Here is a 27,780-nt window from a genome sequence, read left to right on the forward strand (position 1 = left end):
TGGGATATACCCATTTGATTTGCTAGACCAACACGGATTCAACGTGAAGGGAGGCATGTCTAGACTAAGAAGTGCGTTAAAATAGGGAGATGAAGACACAAAGGCCGTTGCCTTACGGACAGGGGAGGCGATAAAGCCTCATGTGAAGAAGTCCTTAAGAGCAAGGAGTGAAGGAAAGAGGGGCGTCAATAGACGGACCTCGAGAAGTCGTGAACGACGATTCCAAGAAAGAGCCCAAGAAGAATGATACTAAGTATCATGGGCCCTCGGCCTAGTGTCAGGAGAACAACATCACCAGCTGACTAGAGCGTAAAATTCGGAATTTGTTGAAATTTTCAACAAGAATCGTGATCGGAAAACTGTAGCTTTAAGGCTCAGTAAGTGATCCATCGAACAATCTGAGAAGGCGAGAGATCTCAGAAGCCTCCGCGTGGGAGAAAGCGCCCAGAATTCGATATCCGTCTCAAATGCGTGAGGGCAGAACATCTGCAGAATTCTGATAGAGAGCTGTGGCAGAAAGTTACTAGCGGTCCGAAGGGGACTAGGAACGACGGAGAGTAGGGATTTAAGAAAACCACTCGTAAGGCAGTCAAGGGTCGAGAAAGCGACTGAGTGCCATCCTTTTAATAAGAAATACCGCGGACCTGCTGCCTATGTAGAATAAAGCAGTCTGGTTAAAATAGCTCAACCGGGCGTGTCAGAGAAACAGCGCGGTACACATCACGACAAAAGTGTGATAGACCGAGTGATCGAGAGAGAACTCAGGATCCCCTTTCTCCTGTACTGATCGAAGCACCCATCTGAGGGTGCAGTGCCCGCGGTGGAAGAGGTGGCTTGGCTCAAGCCACCATTGCCGAGAGAGCCCGTGAGGCTAGGCTGCGATGGATGACCGCCGGGCGGGGGAATCCCTAGCAGCAGCAAGTGTACGCCAGAGGGAGCTGGCGAAAAGTCTCTGTCATGATCATACGTGAAGGCGACAATCAAGAGATGTTCTAACGAACAGACATCGCCAGATATGATACCTCAACAGTACGTTCCCAACGGAATCGAATGAGGTAGCAACGGCCCTGTCCTATCAAGTTAGGGACGGAAACTGGCTAAGAGTGTCGATGTCCTCGCTTGAAGAAACAAGCGAAGGAGGGAGACTTGAGGAAAATAAACACAAAAATTTCCATCAGTCTGCGGTGAGAACCAGTTGTTTATGAAAACAGCCACAAGGCCTGGTCTCTCAGGTGATCGTAAGAGCAAGCACCGCCGGCGCCGGTTGCGGCAGCGTGGAACAGTCCGATATCGGAGAATAAGGAGTTCCAAAAAGCTGCGGGGGGCGGCAAAAATGACGCCCTAAGCAGTGGGGGATGAGCATCTAAGTTTCTAAAAGAAGAACTCCAGTGAAGTAAATCACTTACATGGAGAGACTCATCCGCAGTCGGCCCGAGAAAAAGCGGGTCGTAGTGATTGTGGTTAGGTAGGCATAAGCATACATGCATCCACGGTTACATCATCCTCGGTCGTGCGGTGACCATGGCCACATGCATTGCATGGAGGGAGGATGAAAGCAGCATGCGAGGTGACTCGAGTGTGCCGAGTGAAAAAGCTTCTAAATAAGAAGACGATTCGACAAATGGGCACGGTAAGACATCCACCGTAGACCACTCCACACAAGGAGGAAACGGCGGAGACGCCCGCAAGCTTGACCCACATAGAGAGCAGTCTATAACATAGACTGTTAGAGCTCGACCGATGGTCTGAAGGCGTACTGTTTGGTGTAAACTCGCCGACCCGGTACGGTGGGTGTGCCCAGAAAATAGGCATAGAATGCCGACAGAGAAGTCTGGGGCTTTAAACAAGCTTGAACGCACGTACATAGCCAATAATCTCATGAGATGTACGGCGGTTTCTTTCCTCCGAGATGATGCTTACCCGACCGGGAAGGACTCGGGGAACAGCTGTGAATGTCAACAGGAGGGATATCTAGCATATGAAAAGCTGATTCCCTCCAGGTATTCGGTGCGGGTGCTTTCGGCGGTGTCCGGCTGGACGACCGGTGATGGCAGCTCGGGCAAGGCTCGAACGAGCCGCCCGAATACGAGACAATAGGTTAACATAACCATAATGCACCGGGTGGTGAAGGCGTAGCGATTACTAAGCACAGGAGAACTTTAAATCGCCGTGACATTCAGATCCGATATACATACTCATAAGTTCGGAGAGCTATGAGGTAGTGAGACATACCGCTGAGCGGTGATGGTGCTCATATCGGAGTCGCCCTCTCTTCAGCGGCGATCGCTGGAGGACGGGTGTCTGTACTAGCCCTGACTCTGGCCTTGCAAGGGTAGGAGCTAAGTAAGACAGGGCACCCTTACTTTCGAATAGAAAGTGAGGTTCAGGCCAGAAACCGACGGTCCCGTCGCCTGGGCGGACGGACCGCGGACGTGATAGGTTGCCCCCTCAAAGCAGCCAAACATTCTCACGAGAGAAGTGCGGCATGCGGTATGTAAGAGATTCTTACCTCCAATCTACGGGCCCGCTTAGGGGGTAGAATGGAGAGAGTTACCGCTGAAGGAGTCGTCGCCGTACGTGGGCTTGACGTAGAGGGCGAATTCGGGAGTAACTGCATAAAAAGGGGAATACCCATGCAGGTAACTCGCCGATGGCTCCCCGGAGTGCGGGTTGGCGAGAGAAGTCTCAATCCGCTCAATACCCGACGCCAGCAATAAGACCGCGGCGGTCTTATAATGACGGAGAACACGAGGATAAGAACCCGTAATGCTCGGGGACGCATAGATGCAGCCTGAACGGATGCAAAGTCCAGCCGTCGGTCACCGAGAGCTTGCCGACATATTGATGCTTGAAAGCCGTATGTCGGAAGCACCTGCATAGAAACGGGGGTCACCGTGTAGGTGAACAGCGTTTCAATAAATGCCCGGTGTGAGAGGACAGGTGATTGCTTGAGCCGCACAGTGCTTAGCAAGGCGGCTGAAGCTGATATGAAGCGTGGGTGAATTACCCGCACTGCTCATGGGAGTATGTGCGACGCCTGACCCACAAATATCGGGAGTCTGGTGACATAATGGAGGGCGATGCCCGTATGTCGATAACACCTGTGTATTAGCGGGGATTTCCCTTGCAGGTGCGTGAGCCGGCGAATCATGAAATCGCCGGTGACTCTCCGAGGTGCAAGATGGCGAATGTCTGCTTAACCTGCCCGGTGCTCGACACGGCGGTTTTAGCTGACAGGGAGCATGAGGATAAAGATCCGTGATGCTCGAGGGCGTTCTGTTGTAACATGAAGTTACGACGCATGGCCATCGGCACAAGAATCAGAAAGAAAGGTCTGCCCGCAAAGTGGGATTAGCGACCTAGACTTTCTTCTTGTTATTCCTCTTCTGTGCGGCCCCCGCCGGGGGGCAGAAGAGGGAACAATCATCGGGAGTCTGGCGACATAGTGGCGGGCGACGCCCGTATGTCGATAGCACCTGTGTATTAGCGGGGATTTCCCTTGCAGGTGCGTGGGCCGGCGAATCATATTGCCGGTGACTCTCCGAGGTGCGAGACGGCGACTGTCTGCTTGACCTGCCTGGTGCTCGACACGGCGGTTTTAGCTGACAGAGAGCATTAGGATGAAGATCCGTGGTGCTCGAGGGCGTTCTGTTGTAACATGAAGTTACGACGCCTGGCCGTCGGCACAAGAATCAGAAGGGAAGGTCTACCCGCACAGCGGGGTTAGCGACCTAGAATTTCTTCTCCTTCCTCTTCTATGCGGCCCCCGCCGGGGGGCAGAAGAGGGTATAATGATTGGGAGTCTGGTGACATAATGGCGGGCGACGCCCGTATGTCGATAGCACCTGTGTATTAGCGGGAATTTCCCTTGCAGGTGCGTGAGCCGGCGAAACATGATATTGCCGGTGACTCTCCGAGGTGTGTTGGATGGCCGGTGTCTGCTTGATCCGCTCGGTTGGTAGTACCGTCGGCTGAAGCAGGCAAGCCTGGGGGTAAAAACCCGCAGTGCTGGAGGGCACTCTAGATTAGCTTGAGAAGCTGAGAGGCCTGGCCATCAAAAGAATCAGAGGACAGACCGCCCGACGGAGCGGGGCTTACGTCTGTGGTTCTCCTCTTCTTCTTTTCTTCTTCTTCGGTTGCTCCGGCGCCGGAGCGGAAGAAGGGACAAGAGGCTGGGCTGCGCCTGTCTTCCTCTCCTTAGCTCTCCCACGGGGAGAGCTAGCCGAGCGAGAGGAGGCGTCGGCCGAATCTGACGGCGTCAGATTGAATTGAGAGTCCGACACGGTCGGACTCAGGTGCCTCTTCCGACTAGGGGCTGGTAGCCCTTTGCCGACGCTCCCTAGAGGGGTCTTACACGGCATCGAGCCTAGTCTTTGCCGGGTGGAGAGACCCGTGCTCTCCCCCCGGACTTTAGGTGACCCGATGGCCGGTGGGTCTGACAGCCCTAGAGGAGTCGCCGTTTTCTGTACTAGTGCGACGCTCCCCAATAAGGTTCAGGTTCCGGGACGGAAGCCTTGGCCATCACCGTGCGGGCACGTGGTTGCAAATCCACGGTTCCACCCTTATTAAGCGGGACACGTGAACGCGTGTCCACGGTTCCACCCCTTTGAGAGCCCACGGGGCTCTGACTCTGTTCTCGCTATCTATACTACCTGTGGTGGGGGATAAGACCCCGGTGTCGGGCCCCGAAACAGCAGCCGCCTGAGGCTCTTCAGAAAGAGAGTCCGAAAGGCTCATTATTGCCGTAGGGTGATCTAGTAGTAAGATAGAAAAAAAGAGAAGCAAAGGGGGTAGGGGGGGGGAACAAACCCCAACCCAGAAGACAAGGACCTCAAAAAGCGGACTTTTGAGAGTCAAAAACGGATCTCACAAGGATGATACAAGGTAAAATCCCAGAACAAAGGAAACAGTAATAATTGAGAATTATTAAGAGACACTGTCCCTGAAGTCCGTTAGAAAAATTAATTATTTGATTATCACAACAAGAATCTGCTTCCGCCAAAATTCTGAAAAGAAGGAAGGGGGGAAGCATCTAAAAAGAAGAAAACACTAAGTTTTCTTCTTTTTTTTTTGTTGTTGTTTTGTTGTGTCCACCTGTTCAAAAGAAAAAAAATAATAATTTTTCTTGAGGTGAGGATCAGCTAAGGAAAAAAGGGGAGCAAGATTCCCTTTCTTTTTTTTTTTTTTATAAACAAGAAGTTTAAGAAAAAAAAAAATTATAAGTCCAGAGACCGGTAGCTGACTTGAAAAGGAAGGGGGGAAAAACAAAGATAGCTTTCCCGAGAAGGAAGGCCGAGTCAAAGGCGACGAACGCTGACAGGAGACGGCTTCCTAAAAAAATTCTAAGTATTCTTGTGAAGGAAAGAAAATATATATTTTTTTTTTTTTATAATTAATTGAATAATTAATCAATTAATAAACACAAGAACAAAGGATTGATTGAAACAAAAGAACAATCAACTAACTCGAAACAAGAAACAAAGAACTTGAATCGAGGCAAAGGAGCAAGTCAAGAATTAAAAGAATCAATCAATTAATTAATTAATCAATTAACCAATTAATTCAATTAATAAATACAAGAGCAAAGGATTGATTGAAACAAAAGAACAATCAACTAACTCGAAACAAGAGACAAAGAACTTGAAACGAGGCTGGAATACGACGCTCCTAACGTCCTACAGAACCTATCTGTGGAGAAATAAATCAATTAAATTCACGACGAGTCGTATAAACGAAGAAGTCAGTGAATAAAAAGAATTAAAAGGATTAAAAAGGAGCGAAGACAACGCCCGAGCAGGAAGGCGCGGAGCTATGGGGCGGAGAGGTGAAGACAACCCGCCTGTGAGAAACGTATCTTTAAAAAAAAAAAAACTCACGAAGAGGGACAAGAAACGTTAAAATAATATCACGGAAGCTCCGCGCGACGTGATAATCCTATAACAATCTTAGATGAGAGAAAATAAGATTGAAATAAGGGAAGAATTGCACAATAAAGTATCCAAACGGAAAACAGAAATGCAATTTTGAGAATGTACTTAGCTTGCGACTGCACTCGACCGCAGGCGAAAGTAAAAGAGGAAATGGACGCCAAATTGCGCGACGATCTTGGGATAGTGCGTTGGTAGGGAGATGCAGCGCGCGCGCAGGAAAAATTGTGTACTCTATATTCGGCACGCAGGTTCATCGTAATGAACTAGCAAATCAAATGGGTATATCCCAGTTATTGATGTAAATATGCACCATCATCATCAGGTGGTCAAATTTGTAGATGCATTTTGAATGACATCTGATTAACATGTGGCCCACTCCCTTTTCGAATCGGTGCTTGACACGCATCAAGATCTTTTTTCTGAGGTTCGAGACAGTTTGAAGAGGCGTCCACATTGATAACAGTATTGCTCCCCACTTTTTCATATACTCACATGTGGAAAGTCCTTCAGTGGGGGGAAAACGGGATATCAAAAAGTTACATGAAAAGGTATATCTACAGTGTATTATAAGAACCTGGCTATCAGGTCTTCGGAAGGGTAATCATTGTTTGGTGGAACTCGTCAAAAGTGGGTTCCCTTTTAAACTTACCCTTGCATGGAGGAAGGATGGCTCTACGATTGTAATCATGTTGATGATCCCATTTATAGTCTGTCTCTGGACCACAGGAATACAAGTCCAGCGTGGGCTGAACAAAGCCAAAGTCAGTTGAGTTGCACTTAACAGTACATCTCTTGGTTTCATCTTCACTCCAACAGCTCACTGTGCCATTCTCAGGATTCTGCAGATGAAGGCAACCTTAACCAACAAAAGGGTAGAATGACCTTCTTTCAATCAAATACACCACAAATTGGTAGACCTTTTCTTTATGCAAACCCATTTTTAATTTTATTCCCGGAATAAGATGGGAATCATCACGTACAAATTAATTTTTGACAAACTGTATCTGAGAGCAATTATGGTTTCCCATAATTGGATCCAAATAAAAAGTCATGAAATCATTCAATAAAGGACAAGTCTTATCAAGTCAAGGAGATAGCACAATCTGTTTGTAATTTGAGGCACTATGATGACCTTTGCATCTTCCGTACGGACTTGGAGTGATATTTGTACCTTGAACAATTTTTTTTTTTAATAAGCAAAGTGATGAACAGAGCAACCACAATTTGGCAAATTTGTATTGGACTAAATGATTTTAGGTGTAGTTGTTTCTATACAAAACAGTGAGTGGAGGTTGTGGCCAACAGATGTATGCCATAATATAGGAAAATTTGGTAGTAATCCAAATGACATTGAATGATTTGGACATTGGACCTCATGGCTTTAAAATGGCAATAAACCACTCTTCTTTCATCTACCATCTCTTTTCCCCCCAACCCTCTATCTGTGCCTACTATAATGCTCATAATATAGCATTTTTTCAAATCGATCTGGAAATATGGACATTATGAATAAGGAGATAGGTTTAGATAGATTTTTTTTACCAGGGCAATCCTGAGGGTTACAGGGTTCTTCTTTTGCACTTTCGCCTGTACAAGGTTGACCATATTCATTAGGTGGTGGGTTAGTACACTCCCTTGAAGTATTTCGAGTTCCACCTTCACAAGATGCGCTACATGGACTCCATGGCAACCAGTCACTCCAACCACCATCAACTGAAGAAATATAGGAATATTTCAGTCATGCAATTGCAACAAAATCCAAGGGCATCATATTTGATCCTACAAGTAGAACTTTTATCCAATGGACTTAATTGCATGTATTTTAATTATTCATATTTTTTTTGCAAATTTGAAAAAAAATAAGAAGTCAGCGGCAAGCTGCAGACTACTATTAAAATGATGTATATATCCTGATGTGGGGACTTGATGAAGACAACTCCACTTTCTCATTGTGCAAAGCGTCCAAGAAAGGAAAGGAAAAAAAAACAGGAGTTATTCATCTCACTTTGTACGAAGTTGCTGATAAACATTCTGCTTTCTATATTTACAAAATATTGAGGGTTGATTCAAAACATTGTGAAGATTATGGAGTTTATTGCAATTAATTAATTACCCCAAAAATCATTGTGTTAAAACTTCTTTGTTTTGTTTCTTCAATATGCACTGTATAAGAATAAGCACAGAACAAGCATATCATAACCAACAAACGAGGGAGACAATCCCATTTTTAGTATTAACTCCACACATTGCACATTGATATATTTGTATATGCTCTTACAAACCCTTATAACCATGCAACTGTAATAATGTTAAGTGTCAGAGAAATTCACCATTTTCACTGTCTTTGCAGATCTAGTTTGAAATTAAGTGGGCCTACCCTGATGCCAACATGGAACAGTCCACATGGGAAGGGCATGATATACCTTTTTTTGAAAATGTACATTCAAAATTGTCCAATACTTTATGAGGAAAGAACAATTGGAATGTTTGATCAGTTCAAGGCTTCTCATACACTTTGATGACTTGTCATTAGGTACATGTATGTTGAAATACACTTACTTATCTCATGCTCACAAAACTCTCCGAAGAATCTATCTGGACATGAACAATGAGTAGTCCCATTCATGGTTGTACAGGTTCCTCCATGTTCACAGCTATCGGTGTTGCACAGCTCTATGAACCTCTCACAGTGAATTCCGGTATAATCCGTAAGACATACACAAGTATAAGAACGGAGTTCGTCCACACATGTTGCTCCATTCAGACAAGGATCCAGCACTTTGCATTCATCCGTATCTTAATAATAATAATCAAAGATTTATGTAGCATACAATTAACTGCTTATATAATACCGAAACCATTTCATGAAATACAAGACTCATTTGAATCTTGATAAAGTATCCTCTCTCAATAATATCATTAATTTGTTTAAGCACTGGTGGGATAATGGAGCATGATGCCTTCATTATAACTGCCTTTGCCAAGCAGAAAAGTCGCATCAGATTAATAAAACCTCTTATTCTACACTATTTCCCTTTTTCATCACTCTCATTATTTTCATTTCTTTCTTGAAATCAATTCAACATACAAAACACACGTATGTACTATTCTTGTTATGAAAGTCGATTGACTTGAAGTGCACTTCAAGCCAGGGACCTCGCATGATTGCTGATACTTTTCAACAGTTATATACCACTTTCATGAAATTTGAACCGATAAGACTTCAAATAATTCTACAAATTTAGAATCTTCCCACTGCCTATTAGAAAAATGATACAGATACCTCAATGGCCATTTCATTTAATAGTCATCACTTTAATATTGCACTTCTCATCAAATAGGAAATGAAACATTCCTACCATGGTGAAAAATTACGATTGTTGTGGAAATATCTGAAAATGAGACCCTTACCATCACACACTGAAGGAGTCGCTGAAGATGTCGAAAAATCCTGGTGCGAGTCAAAGTCTGTCCATGAAATAATGTTCCCATATAGCTGTGGCAAACACTCTGATTTGACTCTTGACATCACATCCTCTGGGATATCCCCAGTCCAAACATTGATACCAGTCATTGTGATTGAATCTTCAAACAAATAATAGCACAGAAAATATCCAAAGTATGCTACGTAGAACACTGAATAATCATTATCCAGCATATTAAGAGGTTCTTGAAGATTTAATTATTAAATTTAATATGGTCAAGGACCATTTTTTTCAATATAATGGTGATCATGCAAAACCATTTACCTGCAAAAGGGTCATCCTCTTCATTATACAAAATCACAACTATTATATCATATGCTATGCTAAATTAAAAGGAAGAAAAGGGTCAGTATTGATTGTTTGTGAATGAAAAACAGCCTTGTGGACCTTGTTACAGCCACGCCATTTATACATATATATATATATATATATATTTTCTTCATGGGTACGACCTTTATTTATGTGGGTGTTTGTACCATTTCTGTCCAGCTCAATTACTCCAACTTCAAGCTGCAATTTTCCTGAGAGACGATAATCAGATCCATCGCCATCATCACTTGCAGCCTCAGAACCATCAAAAAGAACAGACCATCCCCCAGTGCGGATAAATACAAGCAACAGATGATGCCAACGACCATCACAAACGGAAAGACCATCAGATGAATAATTCCGACTGTAAAGGAACAGTTATGAAAAGCTAATGACCATATGGAATAGTTTGACCATGGCTTTTATTGAGCATCCGTGTATGTTATTGCCTAATATCTAGTAATCAATGATGCCCAAAAAATTTTATTTGAAAATTTTTAACATATCTCAGCTTTTCTTGGAAAAGAAGATTACCAAATAAATAACCCTTAAGTATGGAACATCTTTTATTGTTCAAATAATGGCACCACATGCTGAAATTGTTAAAAGTTTTCTTGGAAATGTAGAATTAAAAACAAATTAAACCACTTTTTTACAAAACTAAATTCAAATGTAATACAATTGTTGCTCATAGAAATTATCATTTAGCGGTAAAATCTATGGGCAGCTTTGGAAAGCCACTTTGAAATTACTCATCAACCACGATGTCTTCCACCCACAATACAAGACTGTTTTTCTAAAATTAGATCATTAACATGCATTCTTATACCTAACATTAGAAAATCATTGATATATCAGATATTTCTCACAAAATCAGAATTGAGAAACACTCACACTGCCTCCATGAAAATAAGACTGCAGGGGTTGTAAATACCAAAGTGAAGATTGCCCATTTGAAGGTTGAAGAATTGCTTGTTGGGTGATGTCATCTCTGCCATCATCCAGAGTGATACAGTTACATTTTCTAAGTCGCTGCTGACATCAGCAGAAAACACAGTGGATGATGTTTGATGATCCAATTTAAGATCATAGTTGTCAGGAATAACTGAGAGATAACAAATAATTTGCCTTATTACAAACTTAATGGGAACATATGTACTTATTGCTCAGATCAGCATTGTGCTGCCAATTATTATCAAATTTCTCGGTTTTGTAACTGATTAAGTTTTTTCGTCAAAGAGGAGTTCCCCTGACTTGACATAAATTTAGGAAGTACAAAATGCCATTCAAAAGAGTCAATAATTGCAGAGTCGTAATTTCTAGCAACACAGTCATCATGCACCATACGTATTGAATTACACTCTATATGATCAGATCTGATTACCGGCGAATCATTTTTTGTTCAAGACTTTGGGTACTTCAGTCCAGGGGCACTACATATATTAAGCAAACATAAAAACATATATTTTAAGAGAATAATTACTCCAGCACAATAACGAAACACAATTTAAAGGGAAATGACATATCATTAATTTGTTGACTAAATGATAAATGGGGAAGCTGCTCGCAAATGACATTAAAAATCAAAAAATTAAAATTGTGATAATGGATTGTAATACAAACTCACAGTGGTTGTGATATTCCCTCAAAATTTTCATACCTGTTCCACATGTGTCTCCTGTATACCCTGGAGGACATGTGCAGATGAAATTTCTGAGGACGTCTATGCAGGTTCCATTGTTCTTGCATGGGCTCGACACACATGAACTAACAAGCTCTTCACAAGTTGTACCACTAAAACCAGAGAAAAATACATACACCACATGCCTAGCTTGTACTGTAATCAAGTTTGAAAATAAAATCTGTGATTTTCTCCATAGATATGTAGCTTTTTCTCGCTTGATGGGCTTTGATCCTCAGTATGATAATTAACATGAAAATTATTGTGACATAGTTAGCTCTGAAAAATATATAGGGTTATCTGCTAGAAAGATCATATTGCCACACAGTATGTTTGCATAGTAGCCAATGTGGAAATATAATGAAATGTTGAAATGTGAATGTAATTTTCCACTCTGGGCACCTTAACAGTTTGAGTGTTAACAGTTTCTTCACACAGTGGACTATGTAAATGTAAGGAATGAGTTTCACAATGTTACACTTTAAGGTCAAGTCCGACCCAAGGAAAATGCTGACTGAAATAAATAGAAAAAATCAAACTAGCATAGTGGTGAAAATTTCATCAAATCGGATGTAAAAAAAAGTTATGACATTTTAAAGTTTTGCTTATTTTTCACAAAACAGTGATATGCACAACTTGATGAGTCAGTCGAAAATGTCCATCACTCACTATTTCTTTTATATTTATTGTTTGAATTATACAATATTTCATTTCTTATAAATTTGACAATAATGACTAACTTGACTGAACCATATAGGATTAAACAATACTAATTCCACATGTTCAGGGAAGAATAAATCATTGTATCACTTGACAAAGAGGAGAAAATTTGAATATTTCATATTTCATATGATAAAATACAAAATAAATAGTGATTGGATGATGTCATAGTCTCCTAATTTGCATACCAGCCTGGAAAAGCAAATAACTGTTTTGTAAAATTAAGTGAAAATGTAAAATGTCATAACTTTTTATTTTACATCCGATTTTGATGGAATTTTTAGTGTTATGCTTGTTGGATTTTTCTCTTTTTATTCAAATCAACTTTTGTTGGAGTGGACTTGTCCTTTAACTCTTCATGCGTTCACCTGTAAACCCACTGTGTGTTGCATTATTTTAGCAGTGATCTCCTCTCATTCACATTCGTGCCATGAGTCACAGACTCCTAACAATAAACCTGGCCATGGTATTGTTTGTGAGGAGGGTCTTATTAATTTTATCCTCTCCCTTTTCAATGAACTTCCTGGCTGTGATCAGGATGTATCGTTTTTTGGGGAAAACTCAACGATTCTGTAATTTGTAAACTGCGATAATCCGTCAAACGCTAAACCAATGTCCCACTCGCGATCGATCGATCGGTACACATGTACGGTACACAAAACCCAGGCTATACATTGTAGCTAGCCACGCACCGGGGCGTGCAATTGTTCGAAAAACAATGGGACATGGGACGTCTATGGGAAATGTGTGGTTGTGCAAAAATGCGAACGAAACACGCCTACGGATGTGCAATAATGCGAACGTAACGCTTGAAGAGTTAAATAAAGATGTTCAGATGATCTCACAATGTTTTCTACATTGAGAGACACACTGTGGGCACCTCTGATATTTCCAACATGGAATACTCAATCATTACATGCTTAAAAATAAGAATTAATTAGCATAGGCAGGTTATTTGCCAACTTCTATCTCAAAGAAAAACATAATTGGTTCTGTCAATTGCTTTTAATTTTTTTTTAAACTGAGCTCATTGTTACCAAAACTTACCAAATGCTCTGCCATTTTGTATCATAATCATGCTTATCCTGTTTTCCCTGAATTTCATTTATTATTTTTTTTTTTGGGGGGGTGGAAGAGGCTCATTTGGCCAATGTTACTTAGTCTTAAAATATGCACAATGTTCAAATGAAATGATCATAAATGGTACCTGTGAGATGTCCCAGCAAATCATCGATTTTAACCTCCATCCCCCTTCCTTCACCCAACATCTTACAATAAAAAGTCCATTGTCTTGCAAGAGCGGAATGCAGGAAGTACTATAAGCAGATATCTGTTTGGGATATCTAATAGTTTTTGGATTTGATTTTTTTTATTCCCATTTTTCTCAAAATGACAACACTGATTGCATTTGACCAAACTTCAATATTTCCTATTTATGTTAAACTGTCTACACTTATAAGATAGAGACTTCTTACCGATAACCTTCAGGACACTGGCAATCAAACCTGTTTGTTCCTTCTATACATGTACCAAAGTTGTGACACGGTGAGGAAGAACATTCCAAGATGTCAACTTCACACAACCTTCCCATGAATCCTTTAAATCATAATAATCAAAGCAATAATAATAATTAATAAGAAAAAAATGATAATAGTAATTGTTATTATGATATTGAATTCCTCTCCTAATTTACAAGGGTAAACAAAATGCCATTTTTAGAAACAACTGTTTGTAAGAGTTTAACTGATTATAACTAATTTTAGCTCTGTCACATAATTCCTCACAATTTCAAAATGCTAAGACATGACAACTATAGTTAGAACAATGCAAGTAAAATATTGAGACAGTCCACCCTTTCTTATCAATTGTAACAACACATATAAATGGGCACATCTGCGCCTGTAGCTGTAAATCTGTAACGTCTCTTATGCTACATGTTTATCACAAAAAAATGTTGAAGGGAGGGAAGGTTAGTAAGCACCACCTCCCTGCCCTTCACTTCAAGATATAGTTTTAAGCCAAAGAAAATATTTCATGAATATCACCACAAGTATATTTGTCGCATTTCCAGATAGAACATATAATTTATTCATTTGTATTCAGCTGTTTGCTCATATTTTACGTTTTTTCAATTACCATTTGCACAAGCACATGTAAATCTTGATCTTCCGTCTATGCATGTCGATCCATGTTGGCAAGGATTCAACAGACAGTTGTCAATCTCTTCATCACAAAGCCTGCCAGTGACGCCTAGTGGACACATACAGCGGTAGCTATTCCACTATATAAAGTTTGAGAAAAAAGTCTAAAATACTGACAACCATAACCTGTCATGAAGTTTTATTGATGTATGTTGAAACACAGTCCACAAAAAGAAAAATAGCCATGACACAGCAAAAAAATAAAAATTACTGTTCATGCTGTATTGCAAATCCCTTTCAAAATATCCTATCCCAAGAGTATACAGTACATTAAAAAAATCATACACAAAATTGTGACAAACATGCATGGTTCGTAAAAACAGTGGGAGATCAAGGAGTGGTGTGGGGGACCCACCCTCAGTCAGCTATTTCAGGTGAGGACCCAGCAATATAACCGTGATTAATAATCACGTTAAAATCAGTCATCAGAAAGGAGAAAATAAAAAAATGAAACAGATTATACCTGGTCTTGGCACGTGGAGCCATGAGCGCAGAGATGATTTTTGCAGTCATCAATGTCATATTCGCAGGTTTCACCTTTGAAACCAGACAGACATTCACAGTGGAAGCCATCTTCATTGAGAATGCACAAACCTCCATTGCGACAAGGGTTGTTATCACAGAGTGTTGACCTCAGCTGACAATGTGACCCATACGATCCTTGGGTACACTGGCAGCTGTATCTATTGATCTCATCGACACAGGTCCCATTATTTTCACAATTGTGATTGACACAATCATCAATGTTTTCCTGTTAACACATTGAAATCATGGTTACACTTCGTAATTCTGAAGGTTCTTAATTCCGAAGGTTCATAATTCCGAAACACGTAAATTGCCTATACCTCGATGTTCGTTAATCCGAAAACGTACAAGGGTTCGTTAATGCGAACATTTGTGGCATTCTTTCGAAGGCTCGATAATCCAAAAACGAAATAAGGTTCGCTGTTCCGAAGGTTTGTTAGTCCTAAAACGAAATAAGGTTCGGTATATTACCTTTTTGGACTAACGAACCTTCGGAATTACGAACCTTCGGAAATACGAATCTTCGGAATAACGAACATTCAGAATATCCAAACCTTCGGAATTACGAATGTATGCCGAAATTATATGGTGTGTGTGCATGTGGATGGGATGAGCAAGGGGGGGGATATTCACCTACACAATAACAAAACTGTTTAAAAGTTTACAACACTGGGTACTATGTGAACTTTACAGTAGTTGTTTCACTGTAATAACCATGCTTGATTTATTGATTAGAAACATGATGATAAACACTATTTTATTAAACTCTTGAACAATTACTTGAAAATCTATATAATAACACCATTGGGTAAAAAAAATAAGCAGCTTTATTCCTGTGTATTATCCTTAAGACCAAGACTGGACCAAAATGTGAAACAGATAAGTGGGAACTACATGTACATAACCTACATGTACACTTGATCAACATGTGAAACAGACACGTGGGAACTACATGTACATATTAAAGCTACATGTACACTTGATAAAAAAATTGACAAGTCGGAATCATATACACTACATGTATATAGAACAAAAATATAAGATTTATGCATACATGTATTTATACTATTTTGCTTAAGAAAAACTCGAAATACTGGGTTTTGACAGTAAGTTTTATTGCGCTTTTTAATAGCCTTAATTATGAGATGTGAGGTTTCTACATAAAATATCACTTTTTTAATCCCAGATCATGCAATCATTTTTTCTTATTTGCAAGGGAAAATGGCACTAATTATTATTCAGTGCTCAAATTCAGGTAAACCAACAACTCTTCAATAGACTTGTGTTTTCTTTTGAAAAGCTGTTACACATAATTTGAGTTGGAAAGCTCCACTAAAATTAGCGAGAAACAAAATATGGCATAAACTATTCCCAAGCTGTAAATTTCATCACATTAATAAGCTTGGATGTAAAAACATAATCATGTTATCTATGTGATAGCAATGAAGAACATAAAATGCATAATCTGAAAAGATAAACTTATCACCCAGTTTTTCTCTGTGTTAAAAAACCTGTAGAATCACAACACTTTCAATCAGAATGACTTATTTTCAATGCCCGATAATTGGAGCTATCTTTGAGCAAAATAATTAGCTGGGATGCAATGAAAACACATAAACCTTGCATAGCTGTGTCTGTTAGGTTTAAAACTTTCAATTGATATATGATTTCTTAATTTTGTTTTTTGGTCCAGTCAGGGTCTCTAAGTCTTTAAATTTTATTGGTGATTACATAAAAGGAGACAAACTGTATTCAAAACTATACTTACATCGCAACGGTCACCTGTGAAGCCCGGTTGACATTGGCATGTGAAACTCCCCCATTGGTTGATGCAGCTTCCACCATTCAGACACGGGGACATTGCACACTCGTCAATCTCTGTCTCACATCGTGATCCTGAGAATCCAATCTTACAGGTACACAGGTAACTACCAACTAGATTCTCGCAGAGGTCAGTGTTTTGACCGATGCAAGGGTTTTGTCGACAGTAGTCTATTTGGGTACCGCACGTTCTTCCTCTGAATCCTAAGGCACATTCGCAACTAATAGAAAATGTATAATTCACAAGACTGGTGGTCCGAAATAATGAAACCTGATCGAAAGTGGTCTCCCCTACTCCTGAAACCTTTGTGTACATGTAACATACACACTAATGGAATGACCAATTCAAACCCTGGATTTAACTTTTCCCTATCCTAAACCTCACCCTAAACCTAACATAAAACACTATTGCTGCCCATACATGCTCTTAGACAAAATACGGCTGGGAGGAATTGTCACTGGAGCAAATGTCATGATACCCCCCAAAAAAAAAAATAATATAAAAAAATAAAAAATAAACAATGATAATGAAGATTTTTTAAAATATCATAGCAATCATTAATATTCACTAACATATTGTCAGTGTGTTGTTTACCAGTATTCAATGGTATTGCAAAGATTAGTTCCAATGTGTTTTTGATAATGTGTTTAATATGTTTTTAGATACATTTTTATATAACACAAATAGCTACCACAAAGATAGCTAATTACTTTTGTAGAGAATTCACTACGTTATATTCTGTTATCTGGAATATAAGTGTTATCTGGAATACCATAATATTTGCCATAAAATCTAATTCTAAAATGCATCATCTGAAAAATACCAAGGAAATTGACAAGTTAACATGAAAGAAATTATAAATATCAATATATAATTTTACTATTAATATCAATATTAGTATTAATATCATTACTATCAAAATATGTAATAAACTTCATGTATGAATTTTCACTGTACTAGGATTGGACTTGACTAATTTCTTTTTTTTTCAAAGATTTGAGTTATGGTGTCATATAACTTTTGCATTTGCTCTGAATTTGTACATTGAAATGTGGGAGACAAACCTTAATTAGGAATATTCATGCAAAACAAATTATTGATATAATTGCTTTAATTGTGGAGCATTGTGGCCTAGTGGATTAGTCTTCCGACTTTGAAATGGAGGGTCATGGCTTCGAATCCCAGCCATGGGATTCGAAGCCAAAAAATTATCCACATTTTCATCATCCAGATGAGGCAGAAATTTATCCCTTAAAATGCCACCACCTTGTAAAAGGCTGCAGGGCTAAAGCCATGGTAATACTATCCAATTGAGTGGGATGAATGGGATTTGGGATGTATTTGGCGTGTGATATGCAGTATATAAGCATGTTGGTATTATTATTATTACTATTACTTTTACTGCGAAAGGTGAGATTGCATTTGCTGAAAGTTTTTTTTTTATTGTTTCAAAGTCATACAAAGTAAATAAGTTTTTTCTTGGATACCTCTCAAGGCAATCAATGCCCGTCAAGCTCTTGGATTGGGCACAACGATTTAATATCAACAAAGGGCCCTTTCCTTATCTAAAATCATCTTGTGACAATATTCTGCAATATCATACATTACACAACAAAGGCGTAAAACTTAATTTTCATCAATGATCATTCATTTGTATTTTGTAATAGCAATGAATTACAACTCGATAATTTCTTGTATGAATATTATTCCATCCTTTGCTCTTCGCCATAACAATCTATCCCTTTCCAAGAAAAATAAAGGAGGAAGTAAAGTGTCAATGTAAATTACCGATATCTTGTGTTCAGGTTCTCACAGACTCCTCCATTTTCACAAGGATTTGGGCTGCATAGGACATCTTCTGAACAGGTAACCCCAGTGTACCCTGCTTCACATTCGCATTCAAAAGAGCCTGGGGTATTTGTGCAGGTTCCATGCTCACAGGGACTATAAAAGAGTAAGACATGATTATACCAATAAATGGAAATACACATTTGAAAGAACACCTCGATATGACAACACTCAAAATACATTACGAATACATTACGAGATGGTGGGGGGATGAGATTTATACAGATGTACTTGCAAGTATACATACAAACAAAATAAATTTATGATGAAGATTATTAGTTCACATAACATCACCTCTGTAATATGCAACAATAAAGGTCTATAAAATAACCGTATATAAAATAAACATAAAAGAGCTTGTTTTATTCCTATGACTAAAGACTGCATATTCTAACCCTGAATAGACTGGGCTGTTTTGATGCCTAATAAGACAGAGGGGGGGGGAGGGGGCTTGATTCAACCTTCCCCTCATGATCTCGGCCATCCATCGTGCGATCACAACAAAAGTTGGCAGGCCTAATACCCAAGGCATAATCTACAAAACCATGAGATCAAATTCTGCCGAAAATCTTGTTGATAATTAACTATGCTTATTCATGCATAAATCAAAAGTTTGTTCTTATTAACTAGTGACGCCCCTAAAATAGAAATCTGATCAAATATAATTTTTAAACAAATTCAGGATCACATTTATTTTCTTATGTATTTTATTGTTTTCTAAATTTCTTATGTATTTCTTTGTTTTTTTACTTTTCTTCAATGGAAATTATTAGGGACTTTATTACCCAAAATGAAATTAATTGACTTCAGCTAGTAAAAGGAAAAATGATACGTTTGTGAATTTTGGCTGAAAACACTTCTTACATTGGATTTGTTCACAAATTCATGTTTTCGAGCAATTTTTGTTCTACACGCACTTACAATTGTTTAGTAAATACGGAACCATGTATCCGGGGGTTGCAATTTTATTCTCAAAAGTTGCGTGAGATCAGAAAGTAAAGAGTCAGCGAGCGGATTTATAGTGAAAATTTTAAGGGTGTGTTTGTGTGATGCCTAATTAATGTTTTTTTAATAAAAAACTTCCTTCAAGATTAAATTAACATGAATTTGTTTCTAAATGAGCCTAAAAACTATTACTTGTTAAAAATATTTTAAGCTCTCCTTATATTCTCCCCTCAAATAGCACTGCATGGTAACATTGTAGTATTATTGTCAGAACTGTTAGACTTTACCTTAAGAAAAACAAATCAAATATAGTATCTCCTTTTCATTATTAATTTAATATTTGAGAATACTATTGAAGGTGTGCCTTTTATACATTTAATATATGTATTGTATCGCTAAAAGTGAAATAGTATTTTTGTACAAATGTACTTTGGTGTGCATGGGGTGCCTAAAGGCCACCTCACACCTTACGACTGCTCGCAATCCGATTTTGAAACAAATGGCATTTTTGATAATTTTCTGAAAATGTAAATGGAACATATCATTATATTTGAGGTTAAAATTAATTGAAAATACTTATATAACCATTTTGAAAGATTGCAAGCCTTTATTTTGGAGTAAAGGCCAAATTAGTTTCAAATCATAGCCAATCGTACAACTGCTATGACGTCATGACTAGATATTAAATTTGCTTTTATTCTATGAAGGATGATGGCATAGTCACGGATTTGAACATGGGTATTTGTACGATGATTTCGAACATTACACAGTAAGATATTCCATGTCTCAATATTGGCATCAAATTCTACTATGTTTTATTCGAAAATCGGATTGCAAACAGTCGTAAGGTGTGTGTTGGTCTTTAAAGAAACATTACGTGAATCCTGTGTTTAAAAAATACCCCACCAGCTTATAACACAGGAACCCATTGCCCTGCGTGTTATGTCAATGGGAGGTCAGGTGGGGAATCTGAAACCCCAATTTCAGATTTTGGGAGAGCTTCAATTCTCGCATTTAAACTGGGGTGGGTTCATTTGACTGCTGATAAGGCCTTGGGTGTAAGTCAATGGGAACTCAAGTGGGGTATCGACACCCCATTTTCAGTTTTTGGGGAAAGTTAAGTTTTTCTCGTTTAAACTGGGGTGGGGTCAACTGCAGCTGCTGATAAGAGCTGAACAAACACTGCGCTGGAAACCGCAACATCCCTCTCTCTATCTCCCTCTGCCTGGCCATATGAAGGTCACTTCTCCTTGGGGGAAGGTGGATTATCTGGGAGAGTGTGTGGTTGTTTACTTAAGGATTACCATTCCTGCTGATATCGGGATGGGGGGGGGGCAGTGAGAGAAGCTGGGAATTTGAAATTGGGGTGTCAGAGGAGATCTGTTTTTAAACACAAATTTTCGTAATGAATGCAGAATATTCTCTTACTTGCTGTTACATTCATTTTGATCAACTTCGCAGTGAATTCCTTCAAATCCTTGCAAACAGTCGCACTGATACGAAAGCTGTTCCTGAACACATGTACCACCGTTCAGGCAGGGTGAAGCAGCACAAGGGTCGATCAAATGCTCACATAACATACCTGCAGCAAAATATAGTTGTAAATGAATTTAATACTAATTAGGCATATTTCATTGCCTCCATCCCCTCCTTGATACTTTGTGCAATAAGAAGTCACAAAAGCATGTCACTGCAATGTCTCATGACTAATTACTCTCATGCAGCTTCGATTACAAATTTGTGATCAAGATTTACAAAAATATCATATATTGTAAATAGATCTATATTGAGATGGGATCTTTTATGCCTGTATGAGTGTAGCATTTGGATATTTTTAACCCTAAAAAGACTGGGCTATTTCAATGACTAGGAAGACCTGGGGGGTGGCCCTGATCACGGCTGTTGATCGCGTAATCATGACGGAAATCGGCATAAGCTTTGCCCAGGGCATAATCTACAAAACTCTACGATCAAAGTCTTTGTAAAATCTAATTTCTAATTAATTTTACTAATTTATGCTTGAAATCAATAGTTGCTCTAATTCACTAAATTAAGGCCCCTTAAATGCTAATTTTTGTTCAAATACCCCTAATAGGATTCTGACCAAATGTACTTTAATTTCAATATCACAATAATTTTCTAATGTATTCTATTGTTTTCTACATATGTATTTCTAAGTTTGTCGACTTTTTTTACTGTTTTTTTTAATGTATAATGTCAGGGACTTATTTTGACCATAAGCAAGATGAAATTGAGTTTAATCAGTGAAAGGAGAAATAACGATACATTTCATGAATTTCGGCTAAAAACATTATTTGTATTAGATTTTTACATTTATATAATATAAATCAACTTTTTTTGAGATTTTCTTTGTCTATAACAAACCGCATACACGGGTTGCAATTTTGGTAAAAAAATCAGCCCCCCCCATCTTATTTGGGTTATAAAACACAGGGAATTACCATTGTATGCAGGTGGGCAATGGCACTCAAATGTATCCAAGTCTCCACTGCAAGTAGCTCCATTGCGGCAGGGGTTTTGGGAATTGCAGAACGTTAGTACGTCCTCACATCTCGGTCCAGTGTAACCCACACTACATAGGCAGGTGAAGGAATCAGTCTCTTCAATGCAGGTTGCATTCAGTCCACATGGAGTGTCATCGCACCATCGTATTACTTCAGAACAGGTTTCCCCTTTAGAATGCAAATGACACCCTAAATATTAGTTCAATATCATGCAGTGTTGCAATCATAGTAGTTACACAAAGAATTAATTGCTTGAGTTGAATTGCGCCCCAACGTAAATTACTTGTACAGTGTAGCATACTAAGGCTTGCCAGTTTAAGAGGTCCAGTGGCACCCATGGTTCTACTGTGGCAGCTTATTCCACTTGTTGGTTACTCTTTTAAGTTAAGTTTACTCTTTTATGTTTAACTCTATTATGTTTAGAAGTGTTTCCTAAGGTCTTAACCATTCATATCACAATAAGTGAGAATTGGTTTAAAATTAAATTGCTAATTGAACCACTGCCCTAAGGATTACGATGACGATGCTGAAATTAATAAATGAATAAATTATAGATGAATATCAAATAAATAAATGAATTAATAATAATCAAACTAATAACAACAATAATAATAAGTTATAATAATAAAATTAATAATAAATGCAATTAATAAGGCTCAATATGTATCTGGGTAAAGATAAGGAACACAGAAATATTATATTAAAACCATTGATAGAAATTAAACAGGTAAGTTTTTGGTTTGATCTTAAATGTACCGGAGACTGGCAATCTCTCTTAGGAAGGCATTGCATGCTTATGATGAAATTTTGAATCCACAGCATGCAAACAAGCAACAAGTATTCGGCAATAGAACGATAACATGCAAATGACTAATTACCTGAAAACAATAATTATATTAATGATAATAATACTACCAATGAAAGTAAATAAAAATAATCATAATGAAGGCAATTAATAAGGCCTCATATCTAGCCCATTACAGAGGCTCAAGGTGCTAGCGAGAAGGAGGAGCAAACAAAATAGCAAAGGAACACAGAAATACTATACTAAAACTATTCATAAAAAATTATGAAGGTGTTTAGTTTAATCTTAGAGGTAACCATGGCCTATCACAGATCTTTTAGAAAGGGATTGCACTTAAACTATTTTCCTATTCAATTTAATGTGCTTATGATTAGATTTTGAATCCACAGCATATAAAAATCAACATGTATTCAGTGATAAAACAATAACATGAAACTGACTTAATATTGATTGGTTTTGTTTTGTTTACCATATAAAAACTACAACAAAATATATTGCACAAATATTACAAATAAATATAGAAACACTTAAAAAGATACAAATGAACTACTCTATTCAGAATCATTGATATAATGGCTCTTTCCTTCCGTGAGCTTCAAAACTACCTAAGAGATGTTCATTATTTGACATACATTCAGTGAAAGATTAAGTCGGGAAGGCAAGGATACAATTATCAAAAGACTAATAAAGTTTCCTCTAAGAATTCAATATAATACCATTAATTTTGTAGTGTTTCATATCCTATCAATTACTTGATGTTTTCTAAGAAGATAAATTTCATAAAACAAAGACAGTTCACAGTATATCATATATTTCAAGGTTTCAAACTTTTCAGATAATCTTTCAAAAAGTAATACATGTGAAAAGTGTAACTGAACATTTCACATTTTTAATTTCTGTATTTCATATTGTATATGACACATGCCCTATCATAAAACTGTCATATTTAGAGGCAAGTAAATCAAATGCTTAGAGTCTGTATTATATCAAAAAATTATCAATTAGTTCACAAGAGCATAGCTAATTTTATCGCAAATATAAAAATAGACCATAAAATCATTAAAATAAAGGATATCTAAAAAGTTGTGCCTTTTGAAATGCAATATAAATAACACAGTTTGAACAAACACAATGTGAAGCTTCAATTGACTGTTATACCCTAGAGATATGTCATGTGCTCATGTTATTGGCAACTTAAACCACATACCTTGATATCCAGCAGGACAATGGCAGATGTAGCTAAAGACGTCATCCTCACAGGTGGCTCCATTTCTACAAGGATCGGACAGACAGAAGTTCACTTTGGTTTCACACATTTGTCCTATGAATCGCTCAGTACAAGAGCATTCGTATGCCAATGTTGTGTCGTCAACAGCTGAGCATGTTCCTCCATTTCTGCAGGGGGAGTCACTGCAAGCTGTTCTAACTTCTTCACAGTGCTGCCCAGCATAGGCTTCAGCACATGCACAGATTACGCTGTCGCCTAGATCCTTGCATGTACCACCATTCTGGCAGTTCCAATCAGCACATAGATCAATGTCTCCTTCACATTCCACACCATTAAATCCAGTTGTACATGAACAGGTAAAACTGTTGATACCATCGATGCAAACACCACCATGTAAGCAAGGGCTACTCTTACATTCGTCAATGTTGATAGAACAGGTCAATCCTGTAAATCCTGCGTTACATTCACAGAAGTACCCACCTAATGCAAGTTCAGAAACTATGCATCTTCCATTTTCGCACTGATTTTCTGGACAGTAGTCTATTTCGTCTGCGCAGGTTTTACCACCAAATCCAAATGGGCAAGAACACTCAAAATCACCTTCGTTGTTCATACAAGTTCCATCATTCATGCATGGTAGTGGATCACAGTAGTCTACTTCTATCTCGCATAAGTAGCCTGTCAACATGAAAGAATGATGAAATTATTCAGATGCAGTTGCAGTGTATGAACATTAAACAACATTAAACCTTATTGAACAAATTTTGTCACTACGCCGTCGTATGATCTTTATGAACTAGACCAACATACTTTCAAAGTTATGATGGTAATTCAACAAATACCCCCAATTTGGCCAAAGTTCATTGACCCTAAATGACCTTTGACCTTTATCATGTGACCTGAAACTCGCACAGGATGTTCAGTGATACTTGATTATTCTTATGTTAAGTTTCACAAGTCAGATCCATAAACTTTCAAAGTTACTATTTTAATTCAACAGATACCCCCACGATGGCCTAAGTTCAATTTGACCCCCCCCCCAGTATATACTGGTCTGAAATAGCCCAGTTAAGATAAGGATGTGATGCTCATAATGCATAAATTAGATACTTATGCTTAAATGAAAATGGCTACATAAAAAACACATAGTGCTACATAATAGGGCAAATAGAGTATGTAACCATAAAAAGGTCAAGTTGCTCAGATCCGAGAGAAAGTATGTGCATTCTGTATCCCCCATCGATCTGAACACCTGGGGGACCAACATTTTGAACTCCAAGATGGCTACCATGAAAAATGAGGTACAACATCTTGAGTTTCACATTACCCGTGGCACTAAACCAATTATATTGTGGGCACAATACCCCCGGGAGTAAACATACCATACCTGTATATCCAGGAGCACAAATGCATGAGAACCCGTCACCTTCCTCCACACAAGATCCTCCGTTGAGGCAAGGACCAGAGTCGCACCACAGAATACGATCGGCACACAAACGCCCTCTATAACCTTTCCTACATAAGCATGTGTATGAGTTGATTCCATCAACGCAGGATGCACCCTGTTGGCATGGGAGGCTTGCACATTCATCAATATCTGTGAGAAAAATGAAATTGGGTGATTGAAAATTGTATAAATATTTGTTATTTGATGAAAAATGCACCTCCTCCAACAGCGTTATGATGGAAGTAAAATAAAGATCAACAATTGTTCAGGTTCATGGTGAGATGGCCATTGATCTAGGCTCCAGTTCAGTACATGAATATATGATTATCAAAATAACAATGTAATGGCATACCTCGAGTGTTACTAAATATCACCAATATGATATATAGATCCTGATGAAGCAGCATGTAGAAGAAAACACATGGCATAACTTGTAATGCACACTAAACAATGTAAAGAATTTTGAACCAGGATATAGTATAATCTTACACAGTTTGAAGCTAATGCATAATCCCTACATAGCCATAGTTTAAAAAGATATATATGCTAAGTCATTAGTTCTTCAGACAAAAAAAAATTGTCATTCAGTAACCCTACAGGCTTGTTAGGCAAGTTCGAGAAATAACCTAATCCCAATGGATAATCAACTGATTTTTTTATCAGCAGCATATATGAGCCAAATTATTGAGGGGCCAGACAGGGCATATGGGACAAAATTTGTAAAGAAATTGTGAGTGAACAAAAATTTGACCTTTCAACTACAAAAAATTAATAAATTGTGCTGGATTTTTGTTATATTCATAAAAAGTTTTACAACCTTTCATTTTATCTTAATCTCCCATATTTCTCCCCTGTGATTTCTTTTAATCATTAAAAAAAATCTTCATTGTATTCTATTCATTTATTTATGTACGTCAGTGATTTAGACACAGTTCTTACCAACACACATAGATGCATCAGTTGAACCCGTCTGCAGTGTTGTAGTCTCGCCTGGACACTCATGGCATTGACTTCGTTGAGTTCCACTCTGGTAAGTACCAAGAGGACACAACGTGCAAGGAACGAATCCTGATGGGGAGTACTCTCCTGCTTCACAAATCTCTAAATGATACAAATTAAAAGAGTGTTGCAGGAAGAAATTTAAGTATTACACGGGTCCAAAGTTTGAAAATACATGTGGTTCCTCAGAGTCACAATCTCCTTGCTGACTGTACAATCATTGCCTTTTTTATACTGGTTCTCTCAAACTTTCCATACCTCAAATTGTTTTTTAATTCATATTGTTGCATCATTTAATTTTGATGAATGATGCTAGCATGTTGTTTGTGGATGATGTTTACTTGTGAAGTACGTAAAATTAAGTCTAATACAAATGCAATTATTAGATGGGCCCACTTGTATTCCAACAACTCATTTCAATTATATGCTGTTAGTTATGCATATCTTAACGATTCAAGACATACATTCTCTTACCTTTCTCATGGGGTATATACAAACAAAATAAATGCTCAAATGTTTCTTCCTTTTCTTAAAGGATTTGCAATAGTATCCGATTTAAAGGTATTGATATTGTTTCCCAATTACTTTTCAGTACAATATTGATATTGCATGATTAATTAAATTATTACTTCCTTGTCTCTTTAGATTGTGCCTTTTGTATTGCTTTCTATGGAGGAGAGTCATGGTTAGAATGATCTGTGTTCTATACGTGTAGACAGACAATGGGAAGCGCATATATGTTTTTGTGCCTCATGACAGTGCATGGGGGCAAACAACTCAATGTATACAGGTATCACATGCCTAATTCATTTCCCATAAACTCGTGTCTTAAAGTGGCACTTTAAAAAAATTAATAAAAAAATAAAGAGGAAGTTCGAGGGTTGAATGTTTACTACTAGTGGATAGGATATATGTCTGACATTCCATATCTGACCAGAAAAGGGTACCTCAACCAGCTCATTTTAAAAATAAATCAGCATTTATGAAGACTACACCTGACAGGATCAAATTCATCACTTCAGAGTTGGCTCTTATTCTTCCGCCAGTAAAAATAGTTCCAAAGTGGTGATATATAATTTCAATGTGGAAAAAGGAAGTTCAGTAGGTACCTTCCCTAGAATCAGTGTTAGATTGTCAGTCATATTCATTCAATTTTGTCAATCAGCAATATCAAATTTAAAAATTGAGAATGGGTTGGCTGGAATGAATATCTTTTGCATGCCAGTTGTAATTAGGCACGTGTAACCTGTACCACTTCCGGTTTCTGTTTAGACACAGTAGCGTTTATAAACACTATTGTGTCTAAAATG

The 27,780-nt window shown here is 38.4% G+C and overlaps 1 protein-coding gene across 2 annotated transcripts in view; it reads right to left on the reverse strand.

The window, feature by feature from the left end:
- The window catches only part of LOC121426117 (sushi, von Willebrand factor type A, EGF and pentraxin domain-containing protein 1-like), an 80,227-nt gene that overhangs the window by 13,467 nt on the left and 38,980 nt on the right, over nt 1–27,780 (reverse strand). For both annotated transcript variants that reach the window (XM_041622286.1, XM_041622285.1), the window contains exons 27-43: nt 26,411–26,572; nt 25,412–25,621; nt 24,004–24,702; nt 21,929–22,159; nt 20,895–21,048; nt 18,462–18,617; nt 16,620–16,893; nt 14,790–15,077; nt 14,262–14,406; nt 13,601–13,721; nt 11,385–11,518; nt 10,619–10,829; nt 9,892–10,088; nt 9,342–9,515; nt 8,490–8,726; nt 7,473–7,643; nt 6,580–6,786 (exon numbers count right to left, since the gene is read on the reverse strand). In XM_041622286.1, the coding sequence (XP_041478220.1) occupies nt 6,580–6,786; nt 7,473–7,643; nt 8,490–8,726; nt 9,342–9,515; nt 9,892–10,088; nt 10,619–10,829; nt 11,385–11,518; nt 13,601–13,721; nt 14,262–14,406; nt 14,790–15,077; nt 16,620–16,893; nt 18,462–18,617; nt 20,895–21,048; nt 21,929–22,159; nt 24,004–24,702; nt 25,412–25,621; nt 26,411–26,572 (3,771 nt within the window). The remainder of the gene's footprint in view (nt 1–6,579; nt 6,787–7,472; nt 7,644–8,489; nt 8,727–9,341; nt 9,516–9,891; nt 10,089–10,618; nt 10,830–11,384; nt 11,519–13,600; nt 13,722–14,261; nt 14,407–14,789; nt 15,078–16,619; nt 16,894–18,461; nt 18,618–20,894; nt 21,049–21,928; nt 22,160–24,003; nt 24,703–25,411; nt 25,622–26,410; nt 26,573–27,780) is intronic.

Source organism: Lytechinus variegatus, chromosome 13 (assembly GCF_018143015.1).
Source record: "Lytechinus variegatus isolate NC3 chromosome 13, Lvar_3.0, whole genome shotgun sequence".
Lineage (NCBI taxonomy): Eukaryota > Metazoa > Echinodermata > Echinoidea > Temnopleuroida > Toxopneustidae > Lytechinus > Lytechinus variegatus.